Here is a 12,987-nt window from a genome sequence, read left to right as displayed (position 1 = left end):
GGGCTACCACAAAGCCTTTTTGGCGTTGCACGAACAGGATATGGGTGTGCGCCTAATACAGTCGCCATTAGTGAAAGTGTACTCCCCCCCAGAAAACAAACTTTATTTATGTACTGTGACTCATACTCCGGAGTGAGTAAGGGGTTGCGCACACGGGGCTGTGTGGAGGAAGTGCGCATGTAAAGTAAGGGGGGAGGCGAACAGTACAACGGAGCTACAAGTTAGCGCGGGACATCCCGGCGCACATGATCCAGAGGCCCCACGCCCCGAAGCTCTCGGTGCCGCAGTGGCCATTTTGTTGGAGTCCAGTACCAGAAACCAACAAAGAGAAACAGTTCAGCGCGGGAAAAGGCGCAGAGTGCGACGACAGGCTGGAAGCTGTGAGGAACCGGAACACTACGGGACTCTAAGATATCAGATTACCGAATTGAAGTCCTACATACAGTCACTTCAGCTACCGATCAACGCACTCAAATTTCAGTTAAAGGCTGTTGAGTTTCAGGTCACCGCTTTCAAATTTGAAATCTACGCTCTCAAGTTCCAGATTAGAGAACAACTGCGTATTTCTTTGGGACCTAGGAATTCAAGATCTATTTAAAGGGCCAGCATACCAAATACAGAGATGTCAGAACCTGCAGCCCCACAGTCCCCATCTGAACAGCAAGGGGGTGATGCTCCAGTGGCCCCACCAACGGGTTTCCACCCCAAGCCAGACACCTTCGATCTCACAAGGACGTGCTCTGCCGGTGATTCCAGCCAGACCCCCAACACAGGCGGGGCAGGACCCAGCAAGTCCACCTTCAGTCTCTCCCTATGTGTTGGGAGCCCCTGTTGCTGCACCTGTCTTCTTGGGGAATCCTGTGCTTCCCACCTACAATGGTGACCCATTTACATTAGGAGACTTTAAAGAAAAATTCTACAGCCTCTTTGGATTCCATGCCCTTCCCCCTCATCAACAGGTACAGCTGCTTCTGGGACAGCTCCAGGGACCTGCCTTGGAAGAACTTTGCACCTGGCCAGCGGCTGATAAAGCTACAGTGGGACAGGTTTTTGAAGGACTTTCTCAAGTGTTTGAATCTCATTCTCCCTCGGAGGTACGCCTCTGACTCTATGAATGGCGCCAGAAGCCAGGTGAGACTCTCCGAGCATATGCAGTAGCTTTGCAGAGCGCATTAGAGGCGGTACAGAAGTTGCCCGATCAGGGCAATCGAGTACTGATGGACCGTTTTATAGAAGGGGCGCTGAACAAATGGGACAATGCCCAATTTAGGATGCTGGCCGTGGAAAATCCCGACATGGCTTTCCCAGCTTTTAAAACACTTGCAGTTAAAGTAATAGAGTCGGGACCTCAGACAGAAGAGACTAATGTCCCCGCTACTGAATCTCCGAGGCCCGCGCCCCAGCCGCCGGTCCCTTCTCAATCTACCCCGCCAACACCTTCTTCTAGTCCTTGGACAGCTGACTTACAAGACATTAAACAGAACATTGAACAGTTAGCCAAGGCCTTTAAGGAAATGGCTGTACGGCCAAATCCTTCTAGATCTGCAACACCACCACCTAAGAAGGCTGACCCTCGCCCTGTTGCTCCCTCTGGTATCCCTCCTGTGAGACCACCTGGAAGTCAGAGACCTGTCTGTAGCTATTGTAACAAGAATGGACACTGGAAGAGCCAATGCTGGGCTTTAAACAGGCGTCCCCTGGGGTCGAGGGCCGCACACCAGGAGCAGAGGTTGAAGGTCCAAAATCAACCAGCGACAATAAGGTACTGTCTATGTATGTAGCTTCTTGTCCTTATGTACAGGTGATGATTGAGGGTATCAGGTTACAAGCTCTGATAGATACGGGGTCTCAGGTATCCACTATTCCGCAGGGGTTTTTCTATAAGTACTGGGGCCCAGAAAGGTTGTGTGACCCTCAGGAAGCGGAGTTCAGAGTAATTGCAGGTAACGGAAACCAGTACCCAGGCATGGTTACTGGGAGCCCACGGTGCAGGTGGGAAAACATGTGTTAGGAAGACAGGGTGTGATTATCACAAATGTTAGGGATGAGGGAGCAGCTGATTTAATTTTAGGCATGAATATTATGAGGCACTGTTTTGATGATATTGTATGTGCACTGCATGCATCTCTCCCTCATCTGTCACCCCCAGGCCGGCGAGCTGCCCAACACCACCTCAAAATCCTCCAAGCAGAACAGAAGTTCATGAATCATCAAGGAGAAAGGATTCGAGTAAGGATTCAAGATATCCGAGCCGTTAGTCTACAGCCAAAGACAGAGACAGTTATTTGGTGCTGTGCCCGACCCAGGGTGAAAAATTAAGATTACCAAGTGCTCTTGGAACCCCTTCTACTGGAAGATCATCCCTTGGTGCGAGCTGCTAGAAGACTGGTAACCGTACATAATGGGAAGGTTCCAGTGAGACTTATTAATCTCTCTCAAGTTGCGGTCCAACTACCCAAGTATACCCCAGTGGCTACTCTACACCATCTAGACGTCCGAGATGTAGTCTCGAAGTCACAGGTGGTCCAACGAGGACCTGACCAGAATGCTGCGGAACCTTGGTGGGGCCAACTACAGATAGGAGGCGAAGATACCCCCAAGGAACAAGTGGAAGGAGTGGAAGAAACATCAAGAAGCTTTCAGCAAGTTCCCCACAGACTTCGGCAGGACCACCATGATCAAACATAGGATTCTCACCGGAGACAATCCATCCATTAAAGAGAGACATCGCCCTGTTGCTCCTGGGATGTATCAGACCATAAAGAAAATGCTCGTGGAGATGAAAGAGGCCAATGTCATCCAGGAAAGCCAGAGTCCGTGGGCTGCACCTTTGGACCTGGTGAAGAAAAAAGATGGAACTATCCGCTTTTGCGTAGATTACCGGAAATTGAACAACATAACTCATAAGGATGCTTATCCTCTCCCTCGCATCGAAGAATCCTTGACTGCGTTGGGATCTGCCACCTACTTTTCCACACTGGATCTGACAAGTGGCTACTGGCAGGTTACAATGGCAGAGGAAGATAGAGAGAAGACCACATTTGTGACCCTTATGGGTCTCTTTGAGTTCAAAAGTATGCCGTTTAGACTGTGCAATGCACCAGCTACTTTCCAACGCTTAATGGAGTGATGCTTGGGGCATCTTAACTTCCAGAGTGTTCTGTTGTATTTAGATGTCTATTCTCGAACATATCAAGAACACCTGGATCACCTGAAAGAAGTTTTCCAAGCCCTTATCCGACATGGACTCAAGGTTAAACCTTCCAAATGTCACTTGCTGAAAGTAGAATATGTCTCGAAAAAAGCCATCTCAGAATAAGAATGAAAGGTAAAAGCATCCCAAATTTATTAATATATAAAGTGACAGTGGTCAAATTTGCAAAAAAAAAAAAGGGCTCCGCCTTAAGGTGAAGATTAGCTGCATCCTTAAAGGGGTACTCCGGTGAAAACCTTTTTTCTTTTAAATCAACTGGTGGCAGAAAGTTAAACATATTTGTAAATTACTTCTATTAAAAAATCTTAATCCTTCCTGTACTTAATAGCTGCTGAATACTACAGAGGAAATTCTTTTCTTTTTGGAACGCTCTCTGATGACATCACGAGCACAGTTCTCTCTACTGATGTCATTATAATAATAATAACGCTTGATTTATTGTTGTCCTTAGTGGGATTTGATCCCAAGTCCTCAGCACTGCAAGGCAGCAGTGCTAACCGCTGAGCCACCATGCTGCCCTTAGCATTCATCTGCTCTGCATCATGGTTGCTAAAATGGACAGAGATGTCAGCAGAGAGCACTGTGCTCGTGATGTCATCAGTGTTCCAAAAAGAAAGGAATTTCCTCTGTAGCATTCAGTAGCTAATAAGTACTGGAAGGATTAAGATTTTTTAATAGAAGTAATTTACAAATATGTTTAACTTTCTGCCACCAGTTGATTTAAAAGAAAAAAGGTTTTCACCGAAGTACCCCTTTAAGTCAATATTCACATGTACAGTATTCTGCGCAGATTTGATGCGCAGGATTTCAAGCTGTGTTCAGTTTACATTGAAATCTGCAGCAGAAAATCCTGCGCATCAAATCTGCGTGTCAAATCTGCACAGAATACTGTATGTGTGAATAGACCCTAAGGGGTTAAATAGCAACATATTTAGTCAAGTTATTTGCCCTTGATTTATATTTATCCTCACTTTTAACTGCAACACCTGCAGATATTCCCACTGTTTGCTGGCACTTCTTAAATTGTATATAAGGAGACATCACCAAGAGGTTTGCACAGGAGAATTCTCAGTGAATTGTCTCACGATGCTCAGGCTTCTCTTACTTGCTGCTCTTGCAATCTGCGGTAAGTTCTTGCATTCTTTGCAGTATTGTGCTTGTTCTGAAAGAAAGAACATTAGTGCTACCTAAGGCTGGGTTCACACCACATTTTTGCAATACAGTTCCCGTATACATTTTCAATGTGAAAACCGTACGGAACCGTATTGAAAACCGTATGCATTGACTCTCCATTGAAAACCGTATGCCAAAAGATGCATCAGGTTGTGTCCATTTTGCATCCTGAACGGTTTTGTCAGTTTTTTTTTTCCCGTGCCCAAAATTGTAGCCATGGCAGGTTTTTGGTCCGGGTGTAAAACCGTATCGAAACGTATACATTTTTTTTTTTTAACATGGGAGTCAATGGGAACCGTACAGAACCGTATATGCATACGGTTCCATCCAGTTTTCACCATACGGTTTTTGACTTTGTACAGTTTTTTCTTGGAATTTCAATCAACAAGTGAAACTTTATTCATAATGGAATGAATAGTTATAAAACGTATACTCTTTTTTCTTAAAAAACAGATGAAACCGGACATCATTTTTCAAACCGTATACGGATTCAAATTTGTACACACGTTTTGATACAGTTTAGTCAGGTTATGAGGAATCCGTTTTTTATCAAAAACCTGAGACGGTAACTGTATTGCAAACACACGGTGTGAACCCAGCCTAAGAAGAAAAAGTAGTAGTTATGAAAAAGTAGTAGTACTGATAAAATATGGTTAGAAAATATTTATTTATGTAGCTCTGCACTAGATTGTGAGAAGTGTTGTATAACAGTGTTGTATAGTGTATTTTGATTGATCTTATAGACTTATATGCTATAATATAACATGTTCTATATAGTTACTGACAGTCCAAACACCTATAGAAACATACAACACACCTTGTTTTTCTTTAGAAGAAAATCTGCAAAATGTTTTCTAGTTTCTACATTTTTTTTATTTCTGTATTATTCTACACATAGGACAATGTCATGATGATGACATCCGCTATTTGGAAGACAATGAAAATGGACGTGTGGTAGGAGGATCTAATGCAGCAAAGAACGCCTGGCCCTGGCAGGTCAGCATTCATCCTTATTTATTAAAAATGTGATATTCTGTTCATGAAAATATACTTAATAGTCATCTGTATTTGCTACTGGGAGTAGATTTACAATAGCAATAATATCCCATCTTATTGAGGATCATTTGTGTCATTTACCTGCTGTAGTTTACAAATACGGATGATCTCTCTTTTATCTAGTTGTTGAATCATTTAGAATAATAGTAGTATGCTGAGAAAATACTTTAAAAATATAAATTTTTATTAGACTTCCTCAAAAAAATGTTTTTATTAAAAATACAAACATGCAAAAAACAACACAAATACTATCAGCAGTAAGCTAGTAGCTCTTAATGTATGTACACCATCCCTTTACTTTATCCAGGAAACACTTTACACATGAGTTAACACCACCAACAGTGGTTTCTCGTTTTATTTTAAGGCTGGATGCCTTTAGTTGTGAGATATTTATTCATATAACCCACAAGGCAATACAAGCATAGTATCAGTAAAGAGTTATATATTATCTTCCATTTTTGAGTGGTGAACTGCTCTGGAGATGGGAGGGCTCTAAGTGACCTTTTGAGACAGAGAAAAGAGGGGAGGCTCCTGCTGCAGGAAGTTGTCTTACATATGGACAAAATACAGTGTGACGGAGGAAGGTGAATATTACTGACCTCTTTGGACACGTGCAAAATAATTCCCTTCTTCCTGTTTCTGATAACATGTTCACCCTGCAAGAACCACCCACTCAGCCAATCATTTGGCCATAGTGATTGGCTGAGCATGTATTTTACATGTGGTATCCGCAAGTCATCAGAATCAAGAAGAAGCAGAGAGAATCAGGGATTGGGAGCCAATAGGGCAATTGGGACATGGGATTAAGGTAGATGAGTGTGCTTTATTTTTATTTCTTTATTATTTTTATTATTTATTTTTATTTTTCAGCACCTGGGGTCCTTTCAAAAAAAAAATGTTGATCCCAAATACCCCTTTAAGATATACAGTGGTCCCTCAACATATGATATTAATTGGTTCCAGGAAAACCATCACATGTTGAAACCATCATATGTCGAGTACATATGTCTATGTAAAAATGGTAATTGGTTCTGGGGCCTCGGAACCATTGTATGTTGAATACATATCTCTATGGGAAACTGCTAATTGGTTCTGGGATGACCATTGTATGTGGAGTGTATGGGGAGTGTTTAACAAACCAGGGTGCCTCCAGCTGTTGCACAACTACAACTCCCAGCATGCATGTACAGCCATTGACTGTCTGGGCATGCTGGGAGTTATAGTTTTGCAACAGCTGGAGGCACACTGATAGAGAAACATTGATGTATGGGGTGTATAGTGTGTATATGTATTGTATGTGATGTGTGACATCGCATACAGTACTATACAGTTCTTTAAATACCTTCAGGGGGGACAGAATGTCCTCCATTATGATCCTGCCGACTACAGCTCTATAGGAAAGGAAGGGGAGGGCAGCCAGCAGCTCATTGGATGCCTGCAGCAAGATGCTCCAGGCTATTGGCTATGGCTGCACTGGGGGGGGGGGGCTTACACGGAGCTCACAGTGGAAGCCTGCGTGAGTTAGCAGGACAGCATGTGAGTAACAGGAGGCAGAACGGGGCACACGGGGCACATTAAACAACTATCTGTCACATGCTGAAGTTGTCAGCGCTGTCAGATAGCTGTTTGTGCGATGGCCCCGACATACAGCAGCATCGTATGTCGATGCTGCCTTCAACATACGATGGGCTCTGAGAGGCCATCACATGTTGAAATGATCATATGTTGGGGCCATCATAAGTCGGGGGGTCACTGTAGTGTAAATTTTTATTATTTTATTATTTTTATTATTTATTATTTTTATTTTTATTTTTCAGCACCTAGGGTCCTTTCTAAAAAAAATGTTGATCCCAAATACCCCTTTAAGATATAGTGTAATTTTTTTTAATTGTAATATTGGCTCCTTTCAGGTATCTCTCCAGTATCTGTCTGGCAGCAGCTGGTACCACACTTGTGGAGCCTCCCTCATCCGCGCTAACCGTGTGTTGACTGCTGCTCATTGTGTGGACAGGTAATTGTGCGCTATTTCTTACTATATATTGAAGTAATTTTGGTAATCTAATAAAACTAATTTTTAATAAAGATTTACAAAGTTATGTTCGACAATAACACAGATGCATCAAGTCCAAACTATAATCCTGCTGTGTTGATGAGAAACAAGGCAAGAACCCTTATGAAACCATTCACAACATATTAGGGGGAAAAAATCTTTTCTGAATCCATATAAGTGTCAGTGTAAATCCTTGGATCAACATTTTATCTTCAGAAATGTAGTACCCATAGCATGCAATGTTATATTTTTCAAAGGCTGCTCCATAGACTTATGATGGAGCATTGAGACAAAGATTGCTACCTGGCTATCCTGATAGGTGGGGGTCTCATAACTGAGATCCCAACCAAAATCAAAACTTTTGACATGTCCCCAGAAAAGTTTTTCTAAGTGACAGTGCCCATTTAATTTTACATCTCTAGAATTTGTTAATTCTGCTCCATGCAGTCTGTTAGTCCACAAAAGCTTGTAAGTGGTTCATGCTGCTTTGAAAAATGACCAAACTTGAACTCACTAAACAACAACTTTCCTTCATGTCCTCCCTAACAGAACCGTTTCCTTCCGTGTGGCCCTTGGTGACCACAATCTTAGTACTAATGAAGGCACCGAACAGTACATTTCTGTCTCTTCCATCAGAAAACACGCTAGCTGGAACACCAACAACGTTGCTGCTGGGTAAGGAATTGATAAACATGCCCCAAGTTTTAATAACTAAATGGAAGCAAATGAATACATAACACATAGGTGACATAATAAAATTAAATAAAATTACAAAAATGGATTGAACATTTTATAAATCTTAAATGTTCAGCTCTTTGGAATCTTCCTACTATAGAGGAATATGAGTAATATATTACAGTTACTATACTTACTATTATTGTTATTATTTTTCATTATTTATATAGTGGCCTCTATCAGCCACATATTTTTGCAGTAATTTGAAAATAATTTCTTAAAGGAGATCTGCAGCCCTAGACACTAATCCCCTATCCACAGGATAGGGGAAAAGTGTCTGATCGCGGGGGGGGGGGGGGGGTCCAAACGCTGGGACTTTGCGCGATCTCCTGTACAGGGCCCTGGCTCTGCTGCATCTCTCCTGTGCAGGAGGTGTGTTGGCCGGAAAGACCCCTCCATGTATCTCTCCCATAGAGCTGTATGGAGAGAGCATGTTGTTGAACTCAGATATGATATTGCTGTCCTGTGGCTGGCCGCCAGTGCTACCCTGAACACTTCTGTGAAACTGGCTACACTGCCAGCAAGTGGAGCTACCCTGGCCCACAACTACAACTGTTTGGTAACTGGATGGGGAAGAACCAGAAGTAAGTTCTTTACATAAAATGTTTTATACATGGGGCTTGTATCCATGTTACGATAGAGCTGTGTGAAGAAGGCGTGTCGTTGACCATACGGGAGATCGTGGGGGTCCCAGCGGTCAGACCCCCTGCAATCAGACACATCAGTGTCTAAGACTGCAGTGCTCTTTAAGTCACATTAATATCTGCAACAAATAAACATAACCCTTCACAGGAGATGTCATTTTACATCTAGTAATGTGAATATAACAGGGATCATGTACTCATTTATCATAACCATTACTTTTCTATGATTAAAATGCTTCATAATGTACAGGAATACATTTGTATCTTTTTTCTACACAGATATGATATTGCTATCCTGTGGCTGGCCTCCAGTGCTACCCTGAACACTTCCGTGAAACTGGCTACACTGCCAGCAAGTGGAGCTACCCTGGCCAATAACTACAACTGTGTTGTTACTGGATGGGGAAGACTCAGCAGTAAGTTCTTTACATAAGATTTTTAATACATGGGGCTTGAATCTATGTTAAGAAATTAATCTTTGCCTTAAGAGCATTAAAAAATGGAACTGAATACAATGAGATGTCACAACATGTGGAGATTTTATCTAATGTTTTTTTTTACCCCTGTATGCCAGGGCATACATCACATGTTCTTTCCTCTCAGTTATCAAAGAGATGCATGTTCTTCTTAAATAGGTAGTTTAGCTGTAAACGGGTTTCTAAGTGTGGTCTGGGCTGGTGTGAGGTTGCACAAAAAGTTGTGACAATTAAAAAAAAAAGTTGCAAAATCTCTGACCACTGCAAAAAGCCAATCTGTGTAATGCATTGCCATTTTTGTACTGCAGTGTATTATACCTGTCAGCATAGCACTGCAAGAAGTTAAAAACACTGTCTACTTTAAGAAAACTAAAATATAAAAAAAACTATTTTTAAATAGCTTTCTTGGAATTTAGGAGTTAGTGATAGTTTCCCTTTTAAGAACTACTAGCCAGAGAGAACTACAGCTACAAAGAGTCTCTCACAATGGGCCTAGCATATCTATGGATTACATGAAGCACCTGATTTCAGAATTTCATCTGAGGTGGAGCTGCAGAGTTGCCCCCAGAATATAGCTGTTATTATGAGGAGAACCTTGTAATTAAAATATAGTAAAAGTGGAGAATCCCTTTACTGGTGTATGCTTATTCGAATTATAGTTTGATAACTGTTGCAAGGTAACATTGTGTAGCCTAAATAAGCCTAAAAAAGAGAATAGAGCAAAATAAGTAACAGCTCACCCCGTTATAGGTGCATAGACCTGATGAGGACTTTGTACAGAAACTTAGAAAGAAAGGTAATGTCCAGCGCTTGTCTCAGGAACAATTCTTTATTGATACGCCAGGATAGACATACAGGAACACGGTAAAAAGTGGCGTGTTTCGGCTTGTACTATAAAGCCTTAGTCATACCAAGTATTATAATAAGAGACTATTATTTCTGCACAGCCGGTGGATCTCTTGCCACTGTTCTCCAGCAAGCCCCTCTGCCTGTAGTTGCCCACGCAACCTGCTCTCTCAGCTCCTGGTGGGGCAGCACTGTCAAGACCACCATGATCTGCGCTGGTGGAGATGGAGTCAAGTCTTCCTGCAATGTAAGTATTTTCTTTCTTTATATCCTTTATGGAAAACATGTGTAATCCTTTAGAGAAAACATGTGTAATAGTTTTCTTTACCAACATCCATTATTGTAGAACAACTTTTTGAGTATTTATGTAGGCTACATTCAAAATATTTATTCTACAAAACTATACAAATTAATATTAATATCTACTGAGGCTCATACTTTTATTTCCTCACTGCACATTAGGGAGATTCTGGTGGACCTCTGAACTGCGCAGTCAATGGTGTGTATCAGGTCCATGGTATTGTCAGCTTTGGATCTTCTCTGGGATGCAACTACTACCAGAAACCATCCGTGTTTACCAAAGTCTCTTCTTACACCTCCTGGATCAGCAGCGTAAGTGACGTATATATATAATTGATTATTATACCCCCAAATACCGGCCTATGTATCAGGTACTGTGATGAGTTGTTATGCTGCACATCCAATAAAACCAGGTGCAGTGCAGCCTTCAGTAATGCATTCAAAAAGAACATACTGTATTTATTGGCATATAACATGCATTTTTTAAGCTGAAATTTTAAGCTTAAAGTCTATCTGCATGTTATACACTGATAAACTCTTTCTTGCTCCGCAGAAGCCGCTGCGGTTCAATGATTTAAAGCGGCCGCTTTAAATCATGTAACTGCAGTGGCTTTTGCAGGGCCAGAATCCCGCCGCCACCCGATTCATATATCCCTCCCCATCCCCAGCTTTCATATTTACCTGTCGGGGCGCTCCATGCAGACCCCGGCAGCACCCTGCATGCGCCGCCGCCGGAGCCTACAGGAGCGTGCCGACAGGTAAATATAAAGCCAGGGACATAGGAATCGGGCAGCAGCGGGACTCTGGCTCTGCAGAAGCCACTGCGGTTACATGATTTAAAGCGGCCGCCTTAAATCAATGAATCACAGTGGCTTCTGTGGCGGCCAGAAAGAGTTTATCGGGGTATATACGAGTTCACACACGTGTAACACAATATTGTTATAGTTTAATAGTTCAAACTATTCCACATGTGGTGATACCAAATATTATGTTTTTTTATTTGGAAAATGGAAAAAGGGAGGTCATTTTAATTTTTATTATGGGAGGGGTTTATTTATAGTATAAAAAAAAAAAAAATGTATCAAACTTTTTAGTTCCCCTACAGGGCTTGTATGAACAATTACACATTTTTACTGCATTAATCCATAAGATCTGCACAGTATTGGTAGGGTTTACCACAGCAGTGATCTCTCCTCACCGTTGTTATCACTGCCGCCACAATTATAATGCAGACTGACAGACCAACTCATCAACCAACAAACTAGTTTATAACAAAAATCGTTGACAAAGATTTTTATCGATTATAATTATTTACAAATAAATGGATTTCATTGTTTGTGTTGTATTACATTGTATGTTTTTTTCTTTTGCAGAACATCTAAATGGATCACTCCTCTTTCTCTAGCGGGAAACCTGATAACAGATACAAAACACAACCTATATGCATTGTTTTAACTTACTAATAACTTTCTAATAAAGAACTCACCTCCAGTAAATGTGTCAGCCTTTTTTCTATATATTTGATACATCAGATTCTACATCGACACTTGGTATTGAAGAATTGCTTCAATAAGATCATTATATTGTTGGCATCGGGCTAAAAGCTTCCTGATACCAGTCCCTGTTATCTTTATTTTTTGGCTTTAGGCCCAGGTCATATGTAGTATGTTGCCCCATTCATTGGTGTTCACTGGTTTTGTTGTCTTCAGCCCTTATACATCAATAAGAAGGATATAACTGTGAAGACTATTAGTTTGCTGCTCAGTAAAAAGACAGTACTTTAGAAATAAACCTTTATGCATTCTGCATACACATAGTTGTGACAATAGCTACATAATACTGTTCTATGAGAGTGCTATTACACAAGTTATAACATGTTGGGCAAATTGGCAATATAGAAAACAAAGATGAATTGGATCAATCACAAAAGATAATAAAAGGTTAGTAATTTGGAACGAAAAAGTGAAAACCTAATTAAGTCTTATTACTATACTTTTCTGTAAGATGGATGTGAGACAAATCCCTATGACTTAACATCTGAACATCTCTAGAGAGTATGGGAGGAGCCTCCCCAGTCCTCCCTCCTTCTTAGTTGGAGGGGGGGGATCTGGCTAAGACCATTTGCAGTCACATGCCTCTCTTCTCCCTAACAAGGCTCCAAACTTTATGTGAGCCCTTTACACCTTAGTGGACCAGCTTCCTCATGTGGCCTCCATATCAAAGGGGAATATACACTATCATTCAAAACTATCTGGTTCAGAGTGAATTCACGGACTTCTGCAAAGTAACTGCTCATGGTGAACTTCAGGTTCTATTGCGGGGATATCTACTTCTCTGTAGTACTCCTCAGTGAAGGAATTATTTTCATGTTGGTGAGGATAAGCATTACAAGAGCCTTTTTTATTTACCTGGTACCTGCAAAGGCCTTTGGCCATGACCAGTACTTATGGCTTTAATTTTATATCTTCCTACAGACCTGCATCCCTGAAGCTT

General features: G+C 41.5%; 1 protein-coding gene across 1 annotated transcript; it reads left to right on the top strand.

Annotated features, from left to right (window-relative positions):
- Positions 1-4,234: 4,234 nt before the first annotated feature.
- On the top strand, positions 4,235-11,976 carry LOC130357667 (chymotrypsin-like elastase family member 1). Its single transcript, XM_056560398.1, has 8 exons — positions 4,235-4,340; positions 5,286-5,383; positions 7,354-7,454; positions 8,043-8,168; positions 9,152-9,288; positions 10,296-10,441; positions 10,657-10,806; positions 11,868-11,976. Exons 1-8 carry the CDS (start codon positions 4,301-4,303, stop codon positions 11,874-11,876), a joined length of 807 nt encoding a protein of 268 aa, XP_056416373.1. The 5' UTR covers positions 4,235-4,300; the 3' UTR covers positions 11,877-11,976.
- The last annotated feature ends 1,011 nt before the right edge of the window (positions 11,977-12,987 follow it).

The sequence above is a fragment of the Hyla sarda genome, chromosome 2 (genome assembly GCF_029499605.1).
Source record: "Hyla sarda isolate aHylSar1 chromosome 2, aHylSar1.hap1, whole genome shotgun sequence".
NCBI classification, from domain to species: domain Eukaryota; kingdom Metazoa; phylum Chordata; class Amphibia; order Anura; family Hylidae; genus Hyla; species Hyla sarda.
Note: the sequence above shows the minus strand (reverse complement) of the source record. Positions and strands in the feature narration are given on the sequence as shown.

What these genes read in the sequence shown, in the direction of transcription:
- LOC130357667 (XM_056560398.1), top strand. Translation starts at nt 4,301, where the DNA reads ATGCTCAGGCTTCTCTTACTTGCTGCTCTTGCAATCTGCG. An exon ending in TGGATGGGGAAGACTCAGCA is followed by an intron (nt 9,289 to 10,295) that starts GTAAGTTCTTTA and finishes ATTTCTGCACAG; the next exon opens with CCGGTGGATCTCTTGCCACT. An exon ending in GAGTCAAGTCTTCCTGCAAT is followed by an intron (nt 10,442 to 10,656) that starts GTAAGTATTTTC and finishes ACTGCACATTAG; the next exon opens with GGAGATTCTGGTGGACCTCT.